This window comes from Gobius niger, assembly GCF_951799975.1.
Source record: "Gobius niger genome assembly, chromosome: 13".
Lineage (NCBI taxonomy): Eukaryota > Metazoa > Chordata > Actinopteri > Gobiiformes > Gobiidae > Gobius > Gobius niger.
The window spans coordinates 21117239-21145150 of record NC_136864.1 but is presented as its reverse complement, the minus strand read 5'-3'; the positions used below and the strand labels follow the sequence as shown (position 1 = coordinate 21145150).

General features: G+C 42.4%; 2 protein-coding genes across 8 annotated transcripts in view; one reads left to right on the top strand and one right to left on the bottom strand.

Moving 5' to 3' along the window:
- Positions 1-21532, top strand: part of clcn2a (chloride channel, voltage-sensitive 2a) — a 47861-nt gene extending 26329 nt beyond the window's left edge. The window contains exons 3-25 of one of the 6 annotated variants that reach the window (XM_079568672.1): positions 3075-3206; positions 3798-3926; positions 4252-4385; positions 4715-4795; positions 7199-7222; positions 8205-8283; positions 8750-8875; positions 9352-9436; positions 9740-9841; positions 11729-11831; positions 13146-13301; positions 14121-14190; positions 14275-14385; positions 14824-15037; positions 15120-15253; positions 15520-15767; positions 16037-16145; positions 16353-16399; positions 18250-18315; positions 18628-18666; positions 18762-18866; positions 19139-19225; positions 19307-21532. In XM_079568672.1, the coding sequence (XP_079424798.1) occupies positions 3075-3206; positions 3798-3926; positions 4252-4385; positions 4715-4795; positions 7199-7222; positions 8205-8283; positions 8750-8875; positions 9352-9436; positions 9740-9841; positions 11729-11831; positions 13146-13301; positions 14121-14190; positions 14275-14385; positions 14824-15037; positions 15120-15253; positions 15520-15767; positions 16037-16145; positions 16353-16399; positions 18250-18315; positions 18628-18666; positions 18762-18866; positions 19139-19225; positions 19307-19813 (2888 nt within the window). In that variant the 3' untranslated portion in view covers positions 19814-21532. Of the gene's footprint in view, positions 1-3074; positions 3207-3797; positions 3927-4251; positions 4386-4714; positions 4796-7198; positions 7223-7906; positions 7919-8204; positions 8284-8749; positions 8876-9351; positions 9437-9739; positions 9842-11728; positions 11832-13145; positions 13302-14120; positions 14191-14274; positions 14386-14823; positions 15038-15119; positions 15254-15519; positions 15768-16036; positions 16146-16352; positions 16400-18249; positions 18316-18627; positions 18667-18761; positions 18867-19138 lie in introns of those variants that run through there. The other 5 variants (XM_079568667.1, XM_079568668.1, XM_079568669.1 and 2 more) reach the window with 5 other exon arrangements.
- A 502-nt stretch (positions 21533-22034) lies between these two features.
- fam131aa (family with sequence similarity 131 member Aa) lies at positions 22035-27599 on the bottom strand. Of its 2 annotated transcripts, none has more exons than XM_079569267.1 (5): positions 27362-27599; positions 25730-25841; positions 24931-25113; positions 22783-22929; positions 22035-22639 (listed from the first exon to the last, which is right to left on the bottom strand). In XM_079569267.1, the coding sequence occupies exons 2-5, from the start codon at positions 25818-25820 to the stop codon at positions 22122-22124; spliced, it is 939 nt and encodes a 312-aa protein (XP_079425393.1). In that variant the 5' UTR covers positions 25821-25841; positions 27362-27599; the 3' UTR covers positions 22035-22121. The 2 variants fall into 2 exon arrangements, with proteins under 2 accessions (XP_079425393.1, XP_079425392.1); XM_079569266.1 differs by lacking the exon at positions 27362-27599 and adding an exon at positions 25931-26180.
- Positions 27600-27912: the final 313 nt, after the last annotated feature.

Sequence of the window (27912 nt, the reverse complement as noted above, 5' to 3'; positions counted from 1 at the left end):
TTAAGCAGTGGCTTAAATACATGTGAATTGCTGACAAGGCGAAACATCCCATGCTGCAGCTCAGTGATCACTAGTGAGATCTTGCATCTGACTGAGATTTACGCTGGTTGCTTATAACCTTGTCTTGGTCCTAATGTAGGTTTCACATCATGTACAAGTTGTTGTGAATAAGTCAATGTTAAAATTGCTTACAGTCCAGTCACTGTTAGGCCTATAATGTTTCTGAAATAAACCTACCTTTAACCTCTTAACCCCCACTGGAACTGAGCACATTAGAATCAGTATAGTTTTATTGATTCTGATTCTGATGCGCTTGGTTCATACGCAACCGAAAGTAGCGATGAAAATTAGGATGAAAACACAACAAAAAAGCCACAAAAGAACAACAAAACATGGCAAAAACATGACAAAAAAGCGGCAACAACGTGATAGAGAGGTTACTATCACTTTTGTAGGTCTTAGCTTTCAATTGCATTACACTGTTGCTTTCCAGTTGAGAAGCTTTTAGATTTGGGTAAAGCCGAACTATGTGAGAAAATGTGCTTGGTTTAGGCAGGGGTAAGAGGTTAACTCTGTCTTTTTGCTTCCTTTACTTTCCTTTTATCCTGGCTTTACTTTCATTTCTTTCCACAAAAGATACTTTACTCATACTTAAAGGGGCTAGATGCAAGTTAGCCATTTTATACTCACTACTGCCACCTCAGGTCATACGTGTAGCTGCAGCTTCTATATTTAGCTCGTACACGACGGCACTTCGGACCCGAATTAACACCTTTTTGAGTGACAGTGCAGGATTATAGAGGCAGTTGTGGTGAACAGGTCTGGGCTCATTCTACACCTTAGGACATTGTTGAAACATGTACGGGAAGGAAAATACTTAATTTTCACATTTTTAAACTTTGTATAGTTTAAGTTTAGTGCACTGATATTTGCACTTGTCGTGGTGTCCACTATTGACCGCGAAACTCTAAGGCCAATATTTTTGTTCAGGGCTATGATTGGATCAAATGAGAGCCCCAATGATTTGTAGTCAATCCCTAAAAATGCTTGTACTTAATAGCTATTATTCTTTTCTGTTGTTGGGCAGTGTGTGTTTGGACAATAATTTAGTTCAAAGTAATTCTGTCTTATAATATTTGGCTTTATTCAAATCTGCCCTCATCGGTCCAAAAATCATCTGCTTAAAAATCAATATCGGACACGGAGAAACCATATTGGTCAATCAGTCTTACACATGCTATTGTTATGGATGCTGATATTTTTGTTGTCTTGGAATTGATTTTTTGCAGGAAGCAAAAAAGAGGCTTCGCTGTTTGACTTGGGCCAGCGGCTGTTTTACAAAACGGCTGTTTGTGCCTTTGCCCTTGCGACGGCTGATCTTATTAGCGCAGGAGTGATTGCTGCTCAGGTTCAGGCGACAGGCGCCGTAATGGAGCCATTTAAAACAATCAGAATCGGATCAAAAGCCAGGTGTGACTTGTGCCTCCGCTGTCTGCGTATGGCCGCGAACCAAGAGGAGCTTGTATTTTTAGACTCTGAGGCTCCGTCTCTCCACTGCCTGTTGCTCCCTTTTATCGTCGGAGTGATAGTCCTGGCATTGAGTGAAGTGGGAGGGTTTTTTTTGTAGTGTTTTCCTCCTCTATTTTGTTTGTGTGGGAACATTTTTGCTGTGGGCGCTGCAGGACAGAGAAGTGTTTCGTGTGCCCCGTTCAGATCAGTTGCTTTTTGAACGCCCCGGCCTACACACTGCTCTGCTAAAAAAGAAAAAAAAAAGTGATCGTGTTGGAGAGCCAAAAAAGATGGACTGAATCATGCTCTGACTTGGGTTACTATTATATAAATGTCTGCCTCGCACTAGTTTGCTTGCCATACAAATTTTCTCTCTTGTTCTTGTAGTAAATTTGATTATGACTCGCTTATACAAGGTGATGTAATGCTGTTAGTAAATCATGTGAAAGCTCTCTTCCCTTGTGTGATATTTTTAATTTCAAGGAATGAAGAAGCTTGAGTGTTACAGTCTGTGCTTTAGTCAAGATGTGCGCAGAACTGTACAGCTTGCTGTGCAGGTCCCATATGCTGCGCGTGTATTTGAAGAGCTAAATTCAAGCATTTTCATTTATGAATAATAATTTAATACGGTATTTACAAATGATAGATATGGTGCTTCAACGCCCCTCCTGGAACCGCCACCTTAACGTGGTGGAGGTGTTTGAGCACCCGAATGATCCTGGGTGCTCTGTCGCGGGCTTCGGGCCCCAGGTATATGGTCTCCCAGGACAAACAGGTCCGAGGTGATGGGTCAGACAAAGAGCGTCCCTCTGTGGACCCACCACCTGCAGGAGGCGCCATAAGGGGCTGGTGCAATGTGATTTGGGCAGAAAAGTGGAAGAAGATGGATGGATGGATGGATGGATGGATGGATGGTGCTTCAATGTTTCCTCACAGCCTCATTAAGCACAATCAGACTGTCAACAGCTATAGACAAATTCCTTCTCTATTGAAATCTAGGTGATAGAAGGGAGTTTTGCTTACTTTGTAGTTTTGGAAATGTTAATCTAAAATACCTGTCTATCTCAGAACTGTTTGCCCTTTTGTGAATCAGAACAAGAGAAGCAGTGTTACGTTTACCACTTAGTGCCTTCATACACTACTTTTGCGACACCTCACCGTAAGTGTAGTGTAGGTAGCAACCACTTTTAAGAAAACCCTTCCTCGTAGCTTGAATCAGAGCAATTTCCTGACTCAATGCTTTATGTCTGCGTGGTTATGTTTTGACACCTTTCACAAGCGTTGCATGATCAAGGCTTGTGAAATATGGATCTGGCTCAAGCGTTAGTGGCACATTTTAAGCCTCTCCCGGGAGCGCTGCGTTCATGAATGCTCCGGATACTGAAGTGAATTCCAGGCTTTGGCAATATCTGTAGACAGGAGAGGAAATAGGTCCAGCTCTCCTTTTAGCTGACCCAACTCAGATTATAGATAATTTCCAGATCACAACGGGCACAGATTTGTCGTTGTCGAACTCATTTTGAGCACTTTAAAATAACACTCAAATGATTGTATGTGTTTTTCAGTGTGTGCGTCCCGGTGCCAAAAGTTCCTCATTTCCAGAGTGGGGGAAGACTGGATTTTTCTCATTTTGTTGGGACTGGTAATGGCTCTGGTGAGCTGGGTCATGGACTATGCCATAGCGTTCTGCCAAGAAGGTAAGCGAGTGCCAAAGAGTAAGTAAACACTAATGACACTCATGGTTTACTGAGGAGAGGTGTTAAAAATTAATTAGGGCGGCCTCCGAGGTTGTGTTTTGCAATTTACACCCATAAAAGTGTGGCATTTCATTTAGGCATCGTGTGACATTGAATATCCACTTACTCACTGACTTTCTCTGCAGTATTATCAATTACATCTTTGGTTTAGTTTTGATTTTTATTTGACGACCATGAAGATCTGAACAATAAAAGCAACAACATCGAACGAAAAATCCACTGTCTTATCTTTTTGTTACTGTTGTAATAAACCTGATACGTTCTATATATAAACTAATGTGTTTTCTTCTCTCAGTTCCGTCCACTCTTTTGCTCTCCTTGTCTGTTAAGTAATAGGGGGCGCCCTTAGTGCCTCAAACCACCGTCCGTCCGCAGTGCTCATCTCCTCTTCATTAACTTTAATAGATTACCTTTACTAGTACGTGGAGTTTGTAATGAGACGGAGAATCTTGCATTCGTTTACTCTGTCCCCTGACCTGCTGCAAGAGCACCCTCTTATGGTCCCCTTGTGCTGGTTGTGTGTGTGTGCAGCACAGAAGTGGATGCACGGCGGTCTGGACAGTAACCTGCTGCTACAGTACATTGCTTGGGTCACGTATCCCGTGGTGCTCATCACATTCTCGGCGGGATTCACTCAGATCCTCGCTCCTCAAGCCGTGGGTAAGACGCTATGTAAACACCACCGCGCTATGGATCCGGACTAATTCCTGGTGTGCTTTTGAATATTCTAATGAGCCGCCTAATGCACAGTAAGGCCTTCAAGGACATGGCCTGTGTTTCTCTTTAGTGGTCACGTCTGCAGAAAAGAAATCCATAAAGTGATGAGATGTGCATACGCAAAAACTATATGAATATCAATCAGCTTCCTTCATCTGCTCCTCCCTGCAGGTTTAATTTATGTGTCTCATCAGCGTCCCCCCAATAATTGGTTTTCTTCAACTTGTCTTTCCGTGTCGCTCTGTCATCCCGCCGCCTCTCCTCCCAGGATCGGGCATACCCGAGATGAAGACCATTTTGCGAGGAGTGGTGTTGAAGGAATACCTGACTTTTAAGACGTTTGTGGCCAAAGTCATCGGGCTGACCTGCGCTCTGGGCAGTGGCATGCCTTTGGGAAAAGAGGTACAGCTTCCTTATCCCTTTAATGTATTCCACTCATTACTCCTCGGCTCGTGACTTATCGCTCCCGAGATGTTTTTTTGAACTTCCCCAGATCTAAAACATCATCGCTCTTTCATTCTCATTAACGTCAAGTGATAATAAAGAATGTGATTTACTTCTAATAGCGCCTCCAGGTCCCATTTGGAGGAGTAATAAAATTGTTGGCAAATATATCCCAGCTAGATTTCTCCATAAATTTGAGTGCCAATGTTTTACTCACTGTTAATGCTGTGCTCCCAGCCGTGTCCTGTGTGTACTAACAAATTTATCTCCGGTTATCTCTTTGGCAGGGGCCTTTCGTGCATGTTGCCAGCTTGTGTGCCGCTCTCCTCAGTAAACTCATGGCCGCCGTGTTTGGAGGGATATACATGGTGAGCACATAGAATGCATTGTAAATTTACTCATCTATAACCTAAGCTTACCAAAGCTTAAAAGCCGCCCGCATCGTTGTGAAAACCTGTTAACCCTCGGCAAAGGTACCACTAATGCGCATCAGAAGTGAGAGAGACACTTTTGCCGGCAAGTCCCACAGGCCAGTTCAGTCGGATATTAGATCAGACCCAAGGGATTCTTTACAGCTATCAACCAGATACATAATGAGAAGGCAACTCATTAAAATGCTGCTATAACCTTTGGGCCCTCTGTGGTTTTCTATACAATAAGATGACCTTTCAGAGACCAGATTATTGCTATAAGGAGTGGTGATGACAGAAAAAACAAAGCAAAGAGATTACAAAACAACATTAAGAGAGTCCCCTTGTATAGCTTATTTTATACCATGGCCAGGCGTGCGTTAAAACTGTATACCACACTGTTAGTCCGGCAACAGTTAAATCACGTTCTATAGCACTCCACTGCAGCTGTTTCCATAGTAACAATAAACAATTGAGCTGGAACTAGTTTCAGATGCAACAGCTTAAAAAGTAAAATAACTCCTGTCCAGGACCTAAAAAAAACAAACAGGCCCAAAACAGGCCCAACTGAAACTGTTCAGTTTGGACCATGGTATAAGCGGATTAAACAATGAGGAGCAGTGCATTAGGCAGTTTTATTGCACTTTGCTGCGCACCGTTCTTAAAAATGTTAAAACCAAGTATTTTCATCCCCCTACATGTTCCAGCCATGTCCTAATGTGTAGAATGAGCCTAGATCTATTTACCACAACTGCATCTAAAATCCTGCACTGTCTCTCAAAAAGTTGTGACTTCGGGTCGTAAGTGCCGTCATGCACGAGCTTAATTTAGAGACTGCAGTTACGCGTAAGACCTGAGGTGGCAGTAGTGAGTATAAAATGACCAACTTGCATCTAGTGTTTTTAAGACTGCCTAATGCATTGCTCCTTGTTGTTTAATCCTTACGTATACAATACTAGCCTGCATTTGCATACAATATTCATAGAGAATATTCACTTTTACAAAATGAATGAAACTCTTTGTCATCTGAATTAGGGGAGTGATGTCTACAAAGTTAGTTAGACAAATATTTGGCCATGTTTATATCATCAACTAAAACTCCAACATTGGTCGATGTTTTGTTTAAAGAACAGTGACATGAGGCGATACATGAGACTTCTTTGACTTTTCAGTGCATGTCTACAGCAGGACTATCAATTTGAATTGTCAGATTTGCACAATAATGTTTTCTCTCTTTTGTTTTAAGTTTGATTGAATGGGGACAAGTATATTTCATAAGCTCATGTTACATACGACAACATTTTAGCCTAAGCTAATTCTCAATGGCCGTCCCTAGTGAGGCCTTTACACAAAAATAAAACATTAAAAGAGCAGCCCACCGTTTTTCCATACTGAGATATGTTCTTACCTGAGCTTAGACGAGGTGATGCGTACCTGGTCTTTGTGTGTGCGCTCAGTCACGCAAAAAAGACCGAAGATGTTATTTGCATTTAGCCTCTCCTCCACTCCTCTATGGGGCCAAACGGGGGTGATGATCGAAGCGACCGGGCTCTTCCACATGTTTTCCCTATTTAAATATGGTTACGTGAGTAGTTATTTTGTGTAACTATACCTGGATCGTGTAACTACTCGTGGAAGAGCTTGGTTGCTTCTAACATCACCCCCATTTGGCCCCATAGAGGAGTGGAGGAGAGGCTAAATGCGAACAACATCTTTGGTCTTTTTTGCGTGACTGAGCGCACACACAAAGACAACACAGGTACGCATCAACTCGTCTAAGCTCAGAGGAGAACATATTTCAGTATGGAAAAATGGTGGCCTGGTTCCTTTAAGTTAAACACTCACAATAACAATACAAACACAGCAGAAGATGATCACGTGTGATCCGCTCGCACAGCAGTGAGACGGCTTTAAGCAGTGTTATTTCACCCCCGCTACATGCACTGCAGTGTGAAACAAAAGCACAATCTGAAATGCTTTGACTCCTCTTTCAGGACACAGTGTCACTCATGTGAGACCACCCCGCGGCCCTCTGCTCCCTCCAAATCTGCCCTGGACTAATCTGAGCCTATCTATCACTGCGAGAGCTCTCCTCCATGCTCCAGCAGCCCCCTGTATGGGACAAGATACACACCAGAGACATGGGGAAAGACGACACAAACACACAGTCCTCCACCAAACTGTTAATTTGAGCGAACTGAGGAGTGGAGACTGTTTACAGAAGCCCATTTGCAGCTTGCATAACGTTGTGGGCTGTGGATAATAATTTGGATTGCCTCCAAGAAAAAAAAGGGGGAAAAAAGAGGTAATTCCTTCACTCACATCTCTCTTTCTGTCTTTTCCTCAATGTTTACGCTAAAGGAAGAGCCCTGTGAGGGAAGCAAGGTATGAAAACAGAAATCATACCATCGGCATTAATAAACCATGCTGTCCATTACTCACGCTGATGCGGACTGACGCTTTCCCATTTGTGTTTGGATGTGCTCAATGGAGTGTCACCGGGAACCATCGATCTGTGCCCTGTCTGGTTTTTGTACAAACATCTCATTTCATAATGTCAACACTCAGCCCGGGGTTTTCAATTAGGCCCTCAAAGAACTATGATTAGATAATTGTCCCACATCCCACGACTATGATAATTTCGTGTGGTAGTCAGTGTTTGATTTTTAATTTTTGGGTAAAGAAAGAGGCACGAGCAGCAGGTTGTTTGATATTATATGAACATTAACCCCGTTTGTGTCATCGTCAAGGTTATTGAAAGTGCATATGACTGGTCAGCTTTGCCAGGATCTTATATTATACAATGTCGTTGTATTTCCTACTTGGTTATGGCCAAATAATGTAATATTTTGCTTTTGTTTCGTCCATATAATCAACGGCAGTGTTTTATGTCCCAGGGCTTAGATAGGCCTTGTTATTAAGTGTGTAGTTTATGTATCAATACTTTCTTAAACGGAAATAACCTTTTGTGAGAAGGGCTGGGCGACCTCATCACCGTCTGTCTACACTTGATCTGCTTTTGAATTAATAGACAATCATTTTTGCTTTGTTTGTTTTTTGTCCTTATAGTTTACTGACAAGGTTTGTACTGCAAATATGCTCAACTGTTGAAGGTGGGATATTTTTTCTAATGAAAGAGTGCACACTTAATCCATGATAATTATGATTATTATAATTGTCATGGGCATTATGAAACATTTTTTTAATTAAGCAAAGCTCTATGAAGTAGCATTGGCTTTTTCATTAGAAATGCATGAGAACAACACTGTTTGCATGAGTCCACCTGTTGATGCCTAATACTGTAGATAAGCTTGTGCCAGTGCATGTGTAGGTCTCTGTATGCGTCTGTGTGCCTCTCTCCGGACAGAACGAGCTGAGGAACACAGAGATGCTGTCTGCCGCCTGCGCTGTGGGCGTGGGCTGCTGCTTCGCTGCCCCCATCGGAGGTGAGCCAACATGGCCGCTAGAGCACCCAGCGCACGGAATGATGTCTAATTATGGCCGATAATTGCATGAGTTAATTAGATGAGGGGGAGTACTCGCCCCGCATTAGGCTTGGACATGCCACTATTCATTAAGTCCGGCGTCTTAAGGTTTGGTGGCCAAATAGATTTGTATCAGCGATCTTTGACCTCAGAAATCCTTTTTGATTAACACTTACTTCAGGACACAGCTTCATGCTTCACAAATTAGGGATCACATCTGATTGAGACTCCATTTTCAAACAATGACCTGCACATTTATTGTTCAATGTAACAGTGTGGAAATAATGTTCATGAGCACAGAATAATAGACGGCTATCAATAGTAGGATACAGGGAGTGAAGTGTTTTTACCCCCACCCTCCATCTGAAATTCTGATCTAGATGTCTTGAATGCGGTGAAGCTAATCTTGGTCACTTGTTCGGTGCAGGAGTGCTGTTCAGTATCGAAGTCACCTCCACGTTCTTCGCCGTGAGAAACTACTGGAGGGGATTCTTTGCCGCCACCTTCAGTGCCTTCATCTTCAGAGTGCTGGCCGTGTGGAACCAGGAGGAAGGTACACGACTCTATCCATGAGACAAATATTTGAGCTTAAACACCGGCTTTGGCCTCCTCATCATTTTAGTCTTTTACATAATGACTCTGCAAGGTCAAATGAAGGGAATTTTAGTTCTTGTTTGCCCAGCGGAAATCGCAAAGTCTGTAATTACTGTAGTTAAGTTCTCTGCAAACCACAGAATTTCCTATCATTAAGAGGTGGTTTATGGAAACTTTTTTATGTTGAATGGTACTTTATTTGTTGTTTGAGTTGAGTTTTATTTAACCTTGTAGTTTTCCACACACAAGTTCTGAATTACATGTGATTCATATTTTCATAGACTTCTCCCAGACATATTTGAATGAGAACTATGAATCTTCATTTTAAAATATTGTTATTCGCAATCTCCACACTTACACAGATAGTTTTCCAGCAATCGTTCTACCCTAATGTGCACTGTTCTCTGAAGGGGAATATGTTGCGCTTTTCCTCAGAGACCATCACTGCGCTGTTCAAAACCCGCTTTCGTCTGGATTTCCCATTTGATCTGCAGGAGCTGCCCGCGTTCGCCATTCTGGGGTTTGTGCGTTTCTCATAAGCTCAAGTTTGATGCACACGGTTGGATTGTCTCAAAAGAGCAGTGCATGAAATTAACTTGTGTGTGTGTGTGTGTGTGTCTGCTTATTACAAAAAGAAGCGGGGTTTAGATCACCGCCTTCTGATTTATGGCATGCCAAAACACTAGACTAGACTAGAGAAACAGCATTAGACAGGTTCTCACTGACAAAAGAAGTCTCAGGAGATTGTGGTGAATGGGTAGGGTTCACCTTGAGTCGTCGTATGTGGTTTTAATTTCATTTTCTTTTTCATGTGCGTGTTTAGGATCGCCTGTGGATTCGCGGGTGCTCTGTTTGTCTACCTGAACAGGCACATAGTCGAATGTATGAGGAAACAGAAGACAATCAACAAGTTCCTGTTGAGAAAGTAAGAATGTGATGAAATGACTTTAAAGTGGACATATCCTACAAAACCTTGTTGAGCTTTAAGCCATGCTTTAAAGTTGCTCAAAGTTTACATACCCTGGCAGAATTTTTCAAGATTTTTTGAAGAATGTGAAAGATGACACGAAAGTTTTTTTTTCACTCATAGTTAATGATTGTGTGAAGCTGTTTGTGGTGAAAAAATAGAGTTTGATGTTTTTAAATCATTATGAAAAAAGAAAGTACCAAAATGACCCTGATCAAAAGTTTACATACCCCCATTCTGTGTATTGCCTGCTTTAGAATCAATGACAGCTTAGAGTCTTGTGTTGTGGACAAGGTTCTATATATAATCTAATGGTAAAGCGGCCCATTCTTCTTGATCATAAACTTTTGATCAGGGAAATTTTTGGTGCTTTGTTTTTTCATTATGATATATAAACAGCAAAGTCCAGTTTTTTCCCCTTTATTTTACCACAAATGGCATCACACAACCACTAACTATGAACATAAAATAAGAAGAAATAATCTTTCTTCATCTTTGAAAAATAGTCACAAAAAAATCTAAAATTCTGCCAGGGTATGTAAGTTATTCCTCCGGCTCCCAGCAGGAGGAAGTCAAAATCTTCACCAGCTCTAGTCTGCATTTCATTGTTAGCCAACTATTTAATTCTTAAAGAAACATAATTTCAAACTATAAGACATAAAATACCTAAGCTAAGGCACCCAAAATAATGCTTGGAAGTGCACGGTAGTACAGCGGTTAGTGCTCGTGCTTCACAGCTAGAAGGTCCAGGTTCGATTCCCACCAGGGACCGGGCCTTTCTGTGTGGAGTTTGCATGTTCTCTCCGTGTCTGCGTAGGTTTCCTCCAGGTACTCCGGTTTCCCCTACCGCTAAAAACATGTACAATAGACCAGGATGAATGCGAGTGTGTTTGAGAGTGTGCTTGGGGGACAACGGATGGAAATTAGCCCAAGGCTACAATCTGGTGTGGCTTGTCTACATGCATGTTCATTAACATGCACTGTCCCGACCAAATAAACCAGTAAACTATTCTTAAGCTCATATGCTTGATATGTTCACCTTAAAGCCACACTTATGTGCAGGTTATGTGCCGCTATGTTACAAGAATGAAATTGTTATAAAACTCATAACATGAATAAAAATACCTCCTAATGCTTAACCCCAAACAAAGCCATTTGTTTCTAAATAGGAAATCAAAATAAAACATTGGCTACTTTTTGCAAAAGTAAAGCAAAGCACAGACATCTTCATGTCGTCTCATGATCGGAAGATCGGGGTTTCGAATCCCACCTCCTGAAAGTTCACACTGTCGTTGTGTCCTTGGGCAAGACACTTCACCCACATTGCCCCCAGTGTCTGCGTACATTAGTGTATGATTGAGAGTATGAATGGGTGAGTGTATCTTTGATGTAAAGGGCTTTGAGTGCCTAATGTAGGTGGAAAAGCGCTATATAAGTTGAGACCATTTACCATTTACCATGGAGACATACAGGTGATGTCCCGCCCTCTGACACGTGTTTTTCACCAACACTTTTTTTTTTTAAATAAAATGACACAAAATACATACCCAATCAGAGTGAAGAAACTGCTGCTAAAAATGCTCTCTTATGTATTGTCAACCTCACTGTTACTGTTCACCTGAATTGTCTGATTCAAAATAAAACGATATGCAACTGGGGATAGGGAACTGAATCAAAACTAGAGATCCCACACATTGTCTGCCTAAAAATACCTTCAGACGTGATGTCCCACATTACAAAGTTATGGGTGGTCAATTAAATAGGCCACTCGATCACATCACACACAGTATACCGGTATATATTAAAGGCCTCAGTGAGACCGTCAGACCATTAACATCCCTCTAGTCCCTCTCTTCCTGTCAGGCGGTTGCTGTATCCCGCCCTGGTCACGCTGCTGGTGTCTACACTGACGTTCCCGCCGGGTTTTGGACAGTTTATGGCTGGGCAGGTGAGAAAACACTTCATTCATCATCCCACTGTTGCCACGACAAATAGATGAAAGCTGACGTTTGTGTGCGAAGAGTGCAGGTCGTAGGTCAGGTGTAATTTCTTGCCCCTCTTATCCACTGATGGTCACTGCCAAGAGTCATGAGCAGACCAGATTTATAAGAAGATTTAGGCACTTTTGGGTGTCGGCCCTGCTGCATAACAATGAGCCGAGATGTGTGGTCATGCATGGAAAAGTCTCAGTGCAATTATTTAGGCTACTGCAGTGGTAGCAAAAGCCCGGAATATGACAGAAATGTAATGTCAGAGTTTAGAAATGCAGCCTCAGTGAAATAATTTGTGGCATTCAGGAAACTGCAGTTAACGCAGTAGTATAGCAAAAGAAATCATAAATCAAAACTTTTTGAAGGTTAGTAACCAGAGCTTTGCGAAGTGACTCTCAGGGCCCGATCTTGTGTTTCTAAACGCAGACAATTTGCGCTTAGTAGGAGTGCACTTTCAGCTCTTGCCACTCCAAACATAACACTTTTAAGGTGGAAGTACTTGGGGTGGAGAAACAACCATGACCAATGTTCAACAGCCTTTTCCTCCTTCCAGACTCCGAGGGGGAGGTTGAGGGTTTGTGGGGGTGAACGTGTGCTTTTGTTTTGGTCAAGTTAATGCAATTACGGCCTAGCGAGTGCCGACCCGTGGCTATGTCTCAATGTCTCGGGACACAAACATTGTTTTATTTTTATTAACCCATTACTACTAACCCATTGTAACGGGTGTGGATCAGTTCAACATAGTCTTATGGACTTGGGGCACATCCGTTAACCCTTTGTGGTCTCTGCGTTGTGTTCGATTGGAGTACTGCGCGGAGAAGGAAGGACCAGGAGACGAGTCGATCACCGGGAGCACTTTCACTGGCTTCTGTACAGAATAAAATAAAATGTACATGAAATGTACTGTAGTCTCTCCCATGCACACAGCTCACCAGTCCCCTCTCAGAAAGCATAGCGCAGACTTTTTTATTTAGCTCACGATGGGGTTAATAAAGTTTTTAGTTTGACCTGTGAGAGCCTATAAAGCTGCAAGCAGAACATAAGGCAGTGCGATGTAAACGAGGAAATGGATGTGAGGCCCTTTAGAGTTCTGCTGCTGTTGTATTTGAATTTAAAAAATCAGCTTAATTCAAGGCATTAAAAAGTTCAAATTATGAGCGCATTTTCTGTTCGGAGGAGCATTCCTGGTCACATGTCACAGTAAATGTATTTGAGTAAATGTAACTGATTTAGCATTGTGCTCATTAAAGCCATGTTGTGCTCACTGACAGTTGACGCAACACGAGTCCCTGGTGGCCCTGTTTGACAACCGGACATGGTGCCGACATGGGGTTGCAGAGGAGTTCGACTACATCAGCCACCATCACGGCTGGAGACACCCACAAGTCAACGTCTTCATCACACTGATCCTCTTCATCATTATGAAAGTGTGTTTCAAAGTGACTTCATTTGGAATTTTGCAGTTTTGATTGTCAGTATGTACAGCTGGTTCAGATAGTTTGCAGATTTCTTTCATTATTTACAAATTATTAAATAAGCAGTCGGATATAGAAAAGTAAACCAATTCTTCTCTGGTTACCCTACAACAAACCAATAGCTTGCCAGGCCTCTCTTTGTAGAAATATAGGCTTTCTATATTTCTGCAACATGTTGATAAATTAAAATTACAGATGGTGTTTTTCTTTGAGGTGATGTTAAACTGAATCTACAGAAATGAAGGTAATTCTAGTGAAGTAGTGAGAGGAAACAAGTTTTCCCTTTGTGATGTAATAGTATGGCTACTAACTTTCCAGTGTGTACTTCATCAACAGTTTCCTCAAAGCAGAGAGCAAGCATCGCTGCAATTTATATTTTATAAAAGGGGCAAAAAGTTGGAGACCCTTGTCCTAATATAATGTTGACATGAGTTGTCAGACCCTACAAGAGCTGCAAACCTGTCACATTGATCTGTCAATGACATTGAGCTGTGCTGTTTGGAAACATTAATAAACGTTCTGTGGTCAGTTCTATTAATTGCCCATGATTAGCACAAAGTTAGCACATGTGCGGGAGAGTGTCCGCGCTTTAAACAATGCATCTGGTTTGAATTAAATTAGATGATCTGCTAGAGACTGTACCTAGACCTGAGTTTAGATTTTCCACCCAAAAAAAACAATGAAATTCAGTCTCAGATTGTAACACGGGAATAAATAGTGAGGTATTAATATTTTCTGAACCCAACCATTGTTAAATGTCCCTTTTTGCAGTTTTGGATGTCCGCCGTAGCCACCACCATGCCGGTTCCTTGCGGTGCCTTCATGCCAGTCTTTCTAATAGGTGAGAAATATCGCTTGTTTTTGTTAAATCTGAGGGACACTCTCCCGCAATGAGCAGCCTGTTCTTTTGCTGTTTGATTGGCAGGTGCAGCATTTGGCAGACTTGTCGGCGAGATAATGGCGTCTGCGTTTCCTGATGGTATCCACGCGGACGGCACCGTGTATCCCATAGTTCCTGGAGGATATGCCGTTGTCGGTATGCTCTTTCAATACATTTCATGGAGAGGTTGATGTGAAGTGCTGTCAGCAAAACAATACATATCACAAGTCAGTTAAAATAGAGGGTATCTCCTTTACTATGTCCCATTGCATGATTATATTTTAAAATGATTCATTCTTTTACTAATTTTCTTGACTATACTAATAATATATTGACTATATTGCAAAACCACACCAAGAAACTGGAGCATCAAGAGGAAAACTGTTCATAAATCCATCTTTGATAATTATTCTGGTTGATTTGACTGTAAATATAGTGTGACTCACAGAGGCACTAAGCTGTAAAATGCTTTTTCATTATTCATCGGCTTCTGAGAAGAAACATTTACTACATTTTTACATACTGAATGGTGTAATACGGTAAGATATTAATCTGTGAGCAAAACAACCATCTTGCCTGCCTTTGTGTGCTCAGGAGCTGCGGCGCTCTCCGGGGCAGTCACACACACTGTCTCCACGGCTGTGATCGTGTTTGAACTCACTGGTCAGATCTCACACATCCTGCCGGTCATGATTGCTGTCATCCTGGCCAACGCTGTGGCACAAGCCCTTCAGCCCTCTCTCTATGACTCCATCATTCGCATTAAGAAACTCCCCTACCTCCCTGAGCTGGGAATGGGACACCATGAGTGAGTGTGTTTTTCTTCTTTTTTTTTCCATCAGTGGTTGTGAAGAGTTATCTTTGAGACCTTGTTTCACACCACATTCTAGGAAGTACAATATCCGGGTGGAAGACATCATGGTCAGAGATTTGCGCTACATCACACTTAGCTCAACCTACAGGGAGTTACAGGAGATGCTTCAGACGGGACAGCTCAAGACACTGGCCTTGGTTGAGTCCAAAGGTAACAATGTGATATGTGTTGTAAATACAAACAAATAATACGTGTAGGGTGTGACTACTTTTCTATGAAAAGATTTGGTGACAACTATTTTTTCTTAGCTATGTAACTTATTTTCTTTAAAATATGAATTTACGTTTTATTGGCTGTGCAACAAAGTAACAAACCACTGCTGACAAAAACACAAACCCACTCCTAATTGTATTGACATAAAGTACTACAGTGATACTGCAGTCCTGATTAACCTTTAACCTCATGTTGCATTTTAGAGTCCATGATCCTGCTGGGCTCCATTGAGAGGCTGCAGCTGCAGTCTCTGCTGACACTGCAGCTCGGTCGGCAGCGCAGACTGCAGTACCTCCGGCAGATGGCCCAGGACAATGGCACTCAGGAACCTCTGCCCAGTCTCAACTCAGACAGTAGTGCCAGCTCCCCTTGTGGGGAAACCCACGTCATCAACGCCACTCCTCGCACCAACGCTCGCCAAACGGTTCGCTTTTTGGTGAGCGCGCAAGAGGTGTGAGGCAATCGGGGGCGGGCTGAGGGCGGGCGGCTACACGGCAGCATGGGGCTAGCATGTAGCAATAGGTAAAGGCACAGAGAGGGGTAATGGGCTGCTGGGGTAAGTCTTGGTTACACCATACTGTGTAAATGTTGTACAATAACATGTTTTCTGTGTGTGCGTGTCGTCTGTGCCCTTACCTGTGCTGTCCTGTGCATGTGCTCTTTTCGTCTGCATGTGTTTTACTGTGTGTGGCCCCTCCTCTTAATGTATTTTCCACATAGATCTCTACAGAGGAGTCGTCCTCCTTCAGCCCGGCTGCGTCCAACCTGCAGCTTCCTCTCAAATCTGCGCTAAAAACAGTGTCTGCCATCAACACAGAGACATCAAACAGTATGTATCTTCTGAACCGCATGCAAGTAGAGCAGTTCTGCATTATGCAGTAGATAGACCCACTGTAATTGTAAACAAAACCAAAACAAAGTCTTCTTAGAAGTAATATCTTTTCTTGACTATTATTGTCTCTAATCAGGCATGATGAGGTCACTGATACAAAAACAAGCCTTGTACTGTTGTTGACACATACTGTTTACTTTTCAGGCTCTCAGACACTTTCCTGCACGGACCAGGACAAAGAGCTGTTGGAGGTGAGCACAAGGGTATGTAAGGTGTGATGCAGTGGGAGGGTGGGGCTGATGGGTGGTCTTCTCTCACAAGCAGCAAGCTTTGATTTATAAGATCTTCTCTGATAGACACTAATGGTGGCTAAATGTAATTGTTGAAGCCAAATGACAGTGAGTTTAAAAGTAATTGTAACACACTACACTGGAGCTTTCATTAGACCTCTCTAATATTTAGGCTTAAGGTTTACTGACGCTGACTACTAAATAGAATAGAATTGCATTTACTGTAACACAGTAATGCTACTTCCATTTAAAATTGAGAAATGGAAGTAGCGTAGTGCAAGTTGAAGTGCTCAATGAATCTCAATAAGACACTTTTAGTAGACATCTCTTTCATTAAGGTTAAGTTTAGGGCCAATTTATAGTTTAGCTTGACTAGCTAGCCAATCAGAGGCTAGCTAGTCACTCCATCTTGCATAAAATATAATAAAAATATATATATAATTGTTTTTTTACACTGCTGATTGACCCATGTCCATGGTTGCGCATACATCCCATTCCAAAACCTTAAAAAAAACTAAATAAAATGTATCCTAAAGCATCATGGGGCCACCAGGACAGAAAGTAAAGGCGCTAGACCAGGGGTCACCAACCTTATTTCAGCTGAGGGCTACTTTAAGAGCATTAAGTTGTTCCAGGGCTACCAGTTAAAGACAAATTCTAAAGACTTAAACGTACACTGTTCACTTATAGGATATTGACCCCATATTATATTAAAATAGCTTTATTTAAACTCATACTGAGTCACAAGAACCGAAATAACTGTAATTTTAAGAATTAGATTCAAGAAAATGAAGTGTTTTACACTTTAGAAAAAGTCCCAAGGGCTACTGGACATGCCCCAAAGGGCCCCTGGGTGCCCGCGGGCACCACGTTGGTGACCCCTGCGCTAGACTAACCACCCATTCAGCCGTTGGGTCAGTGAAAGGTCAAATATGCACTAGTACATAAAATTACATAAATTACATAAAAAGTTGCATAGTGCACCACTTAAGTATACGTTTGCGTATGTTTGGTGTATACTGTATACTGTGTATTAAAAGCTTGTATGTGGATTACAAATGCATACAAAGTATGCAGGCATGACTCTGTGATGCAAGATAAAGTCGGTCACAAACAGACAACCTCCTGTGAGCACAGGTGTTCAGAATACCATTAAGGACTGCCCTGTTATGTGGAATCGCCGCAGAGAGCATGTGTGTGAGGAAGCATGCCTCTGCACTTTGAAACTGAAGCTGTTCAATCCACACACTAGACATTTTTTGTCATTTACACAGCTGTGGACAGACTTACGGGATGTTTTCCCTGTTAGATGATTAAATATATTGACTCTTCTCTGTAGGAAACACTCAGGAGATTGTAATAACATTATGAAGCTGTTTATGAACAGCTGTGCTTGTATTTGTGAAAACATGTGAAAATGTTCAGCTTCAGTTACCGTCGCCGTCGTATCAGTTTGTAATGTTTGTCCCTAAATGATGCTGTTGTTCTGACAGGACTTATTTGTTACTTCACATTGAGGGACAACATTAATATGCAGCTGGTTAATATCTGAAATGCTCTGTAGTCCTCATAATGTCTTTTGTTCTTGGCAGTTTCTTTAACAAAGTGTTGTGTAACATTTCTGGTGCAGCCTGTGCCTTCACCTTCATCTGTAGTAATTAGGCGATCAGCAACATTGTGCTCACATGGCGGGCCCTTCTCTCTGAGAAGTGGATTGATCCGATGTTGCAGAGTGCCATGTTGTGAGTGAAGTGTCCTCTTTGACTGACACTGTGTTCATGTTGTGTTGATGCTTCTCTCTGCCCCGGAAGAGCCCTGGGCCGGCTCCTCCTGATCTCAGAAAGGCCAGGCCCAAACGTGTGAGGATCTCCATGGCGGTAAGACTGTCTGCCGCCTAGAGACTGTTGCTTAGTAACCGTTGCATTGCGACAAGCACACAGTGAGGGCAGAACCAAAATATTTGTAGTGCATCGACCACAGCAATACGTGGCTTTGCAGAGAGTGAAAGGGCGTGAGAAACCAGGGCCCGTTTGTGTTGTGCAGTGGTCACTGTCCTCAACCTGACTGCAGCCTGGATCTGACTCTTGAGTATTGTGTTCTTATCAAAACAATACTGTGAGTTGGTGTTATCAACACGTCTGAAGTGATGTTGATGATGAATAGACTTAAAAACAAAGTTTTGTTTTCAGGATTCTGCTGCGGTAGAAGACCACATGAGCCCAACAGAGGTCAGATCTGCAGTAACATCAAAAATGATTAGACTTTATTTGTCTGTTTGTTGTTAATTATGTGCTGAATCGGACTTGTCTCTTGTCTGATTCAGATTTCCGTGTGGGTGGAGCAGCAACTCGATCAAGCTGTCGACTTTAAGAACTGCAAGATTGACCCTGCTCCTTTCCAACTGGTTGAGCAAACATCACTCCATAAGGTACCAGCCCCTGCAAAAACTAAACGAGACACTTTGGGAGTATTTTTAGATAGGATAGGATAAATTTACAAGTTTTGCGTAATGGGCTGGATGATCGCCTAGAAGTTTACGCCGCACATATACTAGTCTCATTTGTGGCCACACCATTGACAGTTTGTGTGCCACTGTCGAATAATGTCAATAATAATACAATAATAATATGTAAGAAACACAAATATGGTTGTTTCAGGGCTGTTTGAATTGCTCTGGCTTAACTTGCTCCTTGTCCATAGACTCACACCATCTTTTCTCTGCTGGGCCTGGACCATGCTTATGTGACTAGTATGGGACGTCTGGTTGGAGTGGTATCGCTCAAAGAGGCAATTGCTATATTTATTCAACGTTTTGCTCTTGACTAACATCAAATTAACTGTTTGACTGTGTTTCTCCTGTTGTTGCAGTTACGTAAAGCCATTGAGGGTTCAGTGACAGTGACTGGGGTCAAAGTGCGCCCCCCTTTGGCAAGTTTTCGGGACAGTGGCAATACCACGAGTGTATCTGAGGTAACTGAACTCCACAAACTGTGTATCCGTCACAGGGGTCTCTCATTGCCACGGGACCCCAACCGCCCCAAGTCGGAGGACGATGCCGGCCTCCCGTTAAAAGAGATCCCTGTTGAATTTTCAGACCAATGCACTTTACAATTTGCAACAGGGCAAACTGTTGATATCACGGATTCATCAGAGCTGGTGCTCCAAGAAAGCCCCTCTTTTGCAGAGGACCAGTCAGAGTTCACTTTTGACTGTAGCCCCTCCCACACAGAGGAGTCTGAACTGGCCTGTGACTATGACCCCCCCAGCCAGACTCTGGATGTTGATGAAGCCCAGCTGGAACAAAGTCAGGACCCCGACCAATCAGAGCTGGAGGAAGAGGGAAGCCCCGCCCACAGTGATGACCGGCATGAATGATGAGCAGGGATGCATACTGTTGTCTTATGAATGTTACAGTCAAGTCCAACTCCATGTTTTCAAAGCATTATAACGATGAGGTGAGAAAGGAAACATGTTTGTGCATCAACGTCGATCTTTTCAAAAACCCAACGATAATCACAGGAGAATTTCTTTATGGGCGTAAGTACATAACTTATTTGAAATTATATCCCCGTCACAAAAAGTCAGACATGCATGAAAACTATTTATTAGACAAACTATATTAAAAAGATATTGCAATGTGTATTCTGAAAAAGAAAAGAAAACTTGTACAACAACCTAACCAGACTTGGTGATGTGTACAATAGTCCCAGTGAAGAGTTTCCTAAAACACACCTTATTATTCTTACTCATGTCAATATTAAGTATTGTTTAGATTGATTTGAGGAAAGACTAAAAGACCTAATGATTTGTTTTGGTCATTTATTACCAAATGATTATAATCACGGTCAACATTTGACGATAGTAAGACTTTGACAGTGCGGGGGTGTGGATGGGTGTGTGGGTGTGAGAGTGTCTGATTTGCCAAAGTTGTTGATTTTCTGTGTCATACTAGCGCTTATGCCAAATGAACTTTGTGTTGATAATATTTTTTGGGAGAGAAAAATAAAGGGATCTGACTGCAGTTCTCAATAATCAAGCACATCTGTAAGTGACCAAGCACAGAGGTATACGATCTCTGCCACTACCTACCATTCATTTAAGGCTGGTCTCTTTACAATACAGTATAGAAATGGCCTGATATGCAAAATGAATATTTGTATTCATTATATGTTTGAATATTCCTTCATGGTTGTCTTTGATTGCAGCAGTTTGTTGAATTAGCATTCTGTTATTAGAATATTGTACGTTGTATATGTCATCCCCCCCAAAACAACACAAACAAACAAAAAAAGGCAGCTTCTGTCGGACCTGAGGCTCCAGACAAAGGTAAAGCACACTGTATTTCCACTACTACATTCTGAAGGTCAAAGCCAAACTGACTGTCTAAGGACACAGCTGAAAGTATTTTGATTTGTATAAAACGCTTCTATAGCTTGAACTGTGTGAATTTCTACTGTCTCTGGCATGTTACAGGAACAGCAGGATAGTGGGCATAATGTACAGAGCACACTAGCATAAGTGCAACACACTGACTTATGCACCCTGTAGATATTATTCCAGTCATATGCATCTTTATGGCAAAGTTAATCCAGCCTGGCCTCTAATGCAGAGGTTTTATAGCACAGTTAAATGTGTGTGGGGGTCTGTGTGTGAGAGAGACAAACATGTCTGTGTTTCAAATGAATGCAAATGTCTTACTGTAGCTTTGTACAACTATTTGAATTGAAACCATGTTTTATTTGAACCAATCAGGGCTTGTTCTTGTCTGTGTACATTTGTGCATTCATTTATTTGCATCTTTGGCATTGAGAATGTGAAATATTGCTCAGACATACCAGTGTAAGGAGTCTTATTTGCAGCGTATCTAGTTAAGCAATAAGTCTGTAGTATCTCCCTTTATATGGCACTGAACTGTATATATGCTTTGTACATACAAATATAACATACATGCTGTGTACAGGAGAATTATGCATTTGAAATCAAGCAGCCACTGTTATTTTTCAGAGAACATAAATTGTTTTGTACATGAGTGAATGATTAAATTTAAACACAAATCTTCTGTGTTTTTTGGTAAAACAAACCAAAACAAAACAAGTAATTGAAAAAGCAATATTTATTTACTTCACATTTTTCCCAGACATTCAGTATCAGTATCAAACATAGCCCACCTTGCATGACTTGGCAACACTACAAAATACCCATAAAAAACGGACATGACTTCACAAAACAACAGCTTTACATTCGATTGAACTTTCCACCCACGGACACTGTTCACAGCAGCAAGTCACATGGAGCATGGCCAGTACAGGGAGGGCGCGAGAAGGCAGAGAGTGAAGGAAGCAAGGAGAGGGGAGACGGGATGTGAATGTAGGGTCACAGTTAAAAACATTGTCGGAAATAAAAAGGTAGATTCCGCATTGGCCATCCTTTTGTGTTTTGAATCAGAAACATCCCAAACTCTATCTACTTCAAGCAACATGCAACGAGACAAGACAGAACTCAATGCTTTTATTTCCTGGCCTTTCTTTAAGTCTTGAATCATTTGAAAACATTTTAATGCAAACAGAGTGACCCACAACCGCTTCCTGATGATCCAATTTGGCCAAAAGTGATATCTAGCTTTTTATAACCGTGTCCGGAATAAAACACACTGACTCCACTGAGACAAAGATGGGACAAAACATCACATCAAGTACTCTTTGTCATCTTTCCTCTCCTGCTCCTCGTCCTGCTCCTCTTCCTCGTCAAATGAGGCCACTCCAGAGGACGCCCGGTCGGAGAAGAAGCCCCTCGGAGTGCAGTGCCAGACGCGGATCTCCTGGAACACGCTATCCTCCTCGTCCTCCTCTCCGGGGGACTCCGAGTGGGACGTAGAGTAGCAGGAGTCATAGCGGCTACTGCGTGCTCGGGGCCTCCACTCGTGCTTTTGGCTCATGTACGGCTCGCTCTGGGGGTGATCCCGTAACTGCGCAGGTTGCTCCTCCTCCTCCTCCTCTTCTTCTTCTCCCCCCTGCAGGAATGGGCTCAGGTAGCTGGCGGGCGAAGTGGGTGAAACGGTCTGGGACGAATGTGGGCCACTGTGGGAGACTTGTTTGGCACACAGCAGGCTGCCCCCGCCGCCCGACGATCCCGAGAGTGCGTCAGGCTCCACCTCCTCCGCGCCCGTGTCTTGTGGGACAACAGGGCTGAAGTTGTCGGCGTCTGAGAGAGGAGCAGAGAGTCAAAATCCCTGGAGGCGCCGAACGGGATGGTTGGGTGGACGGGACAATGAGTAGAGTTCAGTCAGTGATGGAAAGGACAGTGAAATGAGATGACGGCAGCAGACGAATGGTGACCGTCAATACCTGAGGTTTGCCGAGTGAAGGCGTGATTCTGTTCATTGGCGGCGACGTCATCATCGTTTGAGTCTTCCCCCTCTTCGTCATCGTCGTCATCGATAGAGGCCCAGGCTCGCAGCTTGGCCTCTGCAATGGCAAACTGTTCCGCCACACCTGCAATACGGCAAAATTTACAAATGTAGCACTCGTCGTGACCGAATACCAAGAGGGGAACCTCTTAACCCCCGACTGAACCGAGCACATTGTCTCCAGTTCGGCTTTACCCAAATCGAAAAGCTTCTCGACTGTGTAAGGACCCATTAGAAAGCGGTGACCTACAAAAACTGACCCTAACTTTTTTTTTGTTGCGTTGTCGCCGTGTTTTTGTCTCGTTTTTGAAGTCACTTATTTCTTTCATTTCTGTCACTTTTTTGTAGGTGTTTTTTTTAAAATGCTTTTACTTGTATTTTTATTGCTTTTTCATCATTTTTTTGTTGTTGCCTTTTTGTCATGTTTCATCCCATTTTGTTGCACTTAAGTCTTTTTTTTTTTTGCATTGTTGCTTTTCTGGCACGTTTTTGTCGCTCTTTTGTTTGGTCACTTTTTGTCGCGTTTTCATTGCCATTTTGACACTTTTTTCCTAAGACGTTTCTAGATTTGGGTAAATCCAAACAGAGACATGGCAGATGTTCTGACCTGGTTTATGATTAATATTTCTTATTGGGCTATTGCACACAAAACAAAAACAGATAAAGTTTTATGTCATTGCTGTGAGCACAAATAAAAAAAGGCGACACTTTCTTACAATAGTATTAATATTGACTCTCATAGGGTTATATTGGCTCCTGCGATCCATTTGAAATGCATATTTACACAGTATCTATACTTACAGCATATTATTTGTCTAATATGTTGCGACTTGTTTAGCCCCTTGAGGGTTTTTGGTAACCTTCCATCACACTCACTAAATGAAATATTGCTATCGTTCATTAAATGTGTATTATGCTGATGGACGTGCATGGTGTGAGCGCAGAGCTTGCAGTCATCTCCCCTCCCTCTCTCTAATGATCAAACCCTGCCCATGAAACCAGCGCCACAAGGATGAGTCACAGCTGAACAACAGGAGCCGCTGTGCCGTTGCCAAACAGTTGAGGCTGTCTAATAGGCCACCATCTGCAGTCAAGGCGAGCCATCACCCACAGACTGCACATTTTATGCTGAACGTGCTTTTTTAGCGTTTGACCATTGTTCCTGTATGAATATTAAAACCCAGATCTGTAGCAGGTTTGAGTAATTCAGTTTGCCTGGTTAAACGCCTACCCTACTGATGTCATGAGGAGGTGCTTCTCTGAGTTTTCAAAGTCCAGACAGTGAATTCTGGCCATTTCAATGCTCAAAATACCTCCACTACAAATCACTTCTGGCCAATATGGCAAATAGTCTCTATTTATACAGCGTGTTTCCACTTACATTCTCCACTCAAAGCGCTTTAAATCACCCGCTCACCTTCTCCTTCATACGCTAATGTAGGCAGACAGTGGCTACGTTTACATGCAGACCAAAAATCAGATTTCTGGAGTTCTCAGATTAGCAGGCAGGAAAGCAGCATAATCTGATACATGTTCTGATTTTCATATAATCTGATTTCTTTCAGATCACGTGTGCATAAACTAACCGGGAAAATAAAGCAAAGACGCCAAACTAATGTCACAAAGACCACAATCAAAAGATATTATGAACAGACTGAAATTAGTTTTGATGAAAAAATGACATAAAAAAAATAAAATAAATAAATAAAAGTTATCCATGAATTGAAACCAAAATTTGCACTGGCACATGTAGAGCCCGGAGTTTTTGGATTCGCTGATTTCTGAAGAGAAAGTAAATGCATTCGATCTGATTATTGTGTTATCTGATTTCTCCAGTTAATTTTTCTGACCATGTAGACGTAGTCACTGTGTGAACCAATGGGATTCGAACTTAAACTTTTTTTTTTTTTCATACCATAGTTTGAGTAATAAAATGTGAATTGCCAATGCTAAGGTTTTGAACGAGGAGGATTACTCCATGGCTGAAGATGAGCCTGTGGAACTCACCCAGGCTAAGTAAGAGGATCTGTGCCCGTGCGAATAAAGAGAGTGACAGCAAAGTGTGAGATGACGAATCATGACATGCCTGCAGCAAAGCGAGCCTCCTTCTCCCCCTCGCTCAGGTGGCAGTAGGCGTTAAAGTGTGTGTGAGCGGCCGGTGGGGGTTCTGACGGTTTAGGCCAACCTTTCCACTCGATGAGGTGTGCGACGCGACCCTGCGCCAGTGAGGTGGGTTTAGTGACATGATCCCTTACGGCCTGGGAGATGCCTGCAGAGATAAAGAACAGAGGATTTACATGTGCAGTACAGGTCAAAAGCCACAATTTATGCAGGACAAATGTAGTGATCACTGTAAGTCAGTGGTTCTCAAACTTTTCACGGGAAGTATCACTTGGAAAATAAGTATATAATAGATATAATAATATAAAATATTTGATCTTCCAATACCACCAGGCCAACGACAAATCAAGGCTAAACTGTCTAAAAAGATTTGGCCTAAACTGGGAGTAAACCAGGTATAAACCAGAAAAACACCTAACTTAAATGCATTACTAAAGCATAACTGCATGTATGACTCAGTAAAAATGAATAAAGTCAAAAAGTGCACATGACCCTGAGTACCACCTAAAGAAGCTCAAGTACCACAGTTTGAGAACCAGTGCTATTTGATATTGTATGTTGCGTTTTTTTGATTGAGAAACTTCAGATAATCCTGTTGTCAGTGTAACGACTATACCTGGTTTAGTTTCAGAGACAAATCAGTAATCCTTAATCAGATCAGGATAATTTTGTATGGGTATATGCCTTTAGCAAATTCTCAGATTCTAGATCTGTGTGCGTTTTGCAGTTTAAAAAGGATTCGCCATAGAGTTAAAATACATTACCATTAAGGGAGGATCTGGCAAGTGCTGCAAACTCATGGATGCTCACGCCTTTCCGGGTGTCTGCTGAAGATTTTCCTGATTTGGGAATCATTTCACTCTCCTCAAATTTCACCTAGAAAGAAATAACACACAGCAAAAAAACAAAACAAATGCAGACAAATGCAATAGCCTGTATATCAAAATAGCTGTGCTCTGTCCTACCTCATCCCTGTATCTTTCCCGTCTTTCTCGGCTCCTGGCCCTCAGTCTCATTGTGAAGTGAAAAGATGCAGCCACTGCGTAGCATAACACCTCGACTAAAAATCATCGCTTGCGTTTGTGGTTTAAACCGAGAGGCAGACAAGCAAACAGCCATGCCCTAAATTTACCGCACAGATGCTAAAGCCGGTTAGAATGACTGGGGTTGAGGGAGGTGAGGGCAGCGGTGCCGGTCTACACGAATGGGCAAACATATGGCCGCAAATCCAGCAAACCTGCTGCCATCTCTGTAAACCCAATTAAAGGTGATAGCGCTACCTGACCGAGATCATGTCCAAGCAAAGTTCATAAGCATCACACACAGTGTTGATGGTCAGACTTTAAGTGTAATAAATAGACGAATAATTATAATAATTAAAGAAAACTTGAAGAGTCAAAATGTGCACGTGCACTTAGCAGATAGGCTAATCCTAAACAGATTGGCTCAAAGCTGCTGTAACAAAGAAGGCTGTGCTGGCTGAGCTAAAAGGCTTAAGCGGAGTTAGAAAATGACAGTGAATTCGTGTCACATTCTGGCAAGAGCTGGTGCTGGTGCTGGTGATATAAAAGGTATAACCCGCTCCAGCAGACAGCTGCATGGCATCGCTGTTCCGCGCGCGCAATAACCACAATGCGCACAACACAGAATATAAATATATAAAATATATAAATAAATAAAATAGAATAAAAATAATGTTTGACACGCGCCTGCAAGTGGCTCCCAGTGAGGTACTGTAGCCTACTCTGATGTGGAGTGTGATAAGATTGAACTTCAAATAAGTAGGCCATAATGAGGCTTATGGCTATAATAATAATAATAATAATAATAATAATAATAAAATAATAATAATAATAATAATAATAATAATAATAATAATAAATAATAATAAATAACAACAATAAATAATAACAGCTCAATATCATCCAGGCCCTAGAGACAACAATAGCTATATTATTATTAACTTTGGCGAAAGTTGGCATTTATATAGGTTAAAAGCTCACCATTTTACCTAATTATCTGACCTCACATGGTGTTAGTGACCCCTAAAGTCACTGGGTCAAGCTGCCACGAAGCTCATCCCTGTGATCCCCACGTCATAGCACAGATCCATAGAACCATCCGCTGACATTTGGACAGCTGGACCTGTAGCCCCTGGACCTGTAGCCACGTACTGCTTTGATCTCAGGAGACCATGTGAAACACGTCTCACCGCCACAGACGCGCGTGCAGGCCCTGTAACCGCACGTGTGTAATGATACATCGATTGGACATGGATGCAGAGTGTCTCCAAACTCGTCCGCCCTATGCATGCAAACAGGGACACACCAGCAACCGAGTGTCTTGCCCGCGCTGTTGCTGTAGCATCGTTTCTTCAATGCGCTCACATACCATACCTGAAACTCTGACCGACGCGGCTCATCATAAAGCGCTTATGTCTCCGATCCACTCAACAGAGCCCTCCCGTCGCGCGCAGCATTCGCCCAACAGGATCACGGACAGCACGTCCCCAACTCCAGTATATGGTCGAAGGCGCAACACGCACCATTTGTTGCTCGCCAGGATATATGGGTTACATAGGCTGTCCAAATGTCTCCCAAACAGCGTCATCAACGCGAGGCGGTGTCACAGTCCCCTCCCACAGCCTGGTAGCCCACTGACTCCCTCAAAGCACCTTCTCTCAAACAGGTGCTCCATATTTTTGTGGTACCGAGTATTGACTCAATAAAAAATGTACGAGATGGCACAACACAATCCTTCCATAACACGAATTGAACAAAGTCACTGAACACGTCATCAGTCCAATCAAAGTGACATTGCGGTTGTAAACGTGACTGTAAAGCAAATGGCAATACGTTTCTCCGTGTCGAGTGTTGAATTGTGGTCAAGTGTCCACAGAAGGCGCGTGTAGGGGACACCGGGAACAAGATGCATCATATGGGGGACA

What these genes read in the sequence shown, in the direction of transcription:
- fam131aa (XM_079569266.1), bottom strand. Translation starts at nt 25,981, where the DNA reads ATGAGACTGAGGGCCAGGAGCCGAGAAAGACGGGAAAGATACAGGGAT. An exon ending in TGCCAGATCCTCCCTTAATG is followed by an intron (nt 25,114 to 25,729) that starts GTAATGTATTTT and finishes TTATCTCTGCAG; the next exon opens with GCATCTCCCAGGCCGTAAGG. An exon ending in CTTCACTCGGCAAACCTCAG is followed by an intron (nt 22,640 to 22,782) that starts GTATTGACGGTC and finishes CTCCTCTCTCAG; the next exon opens with ACGCCGACAACTTCAGCCCT.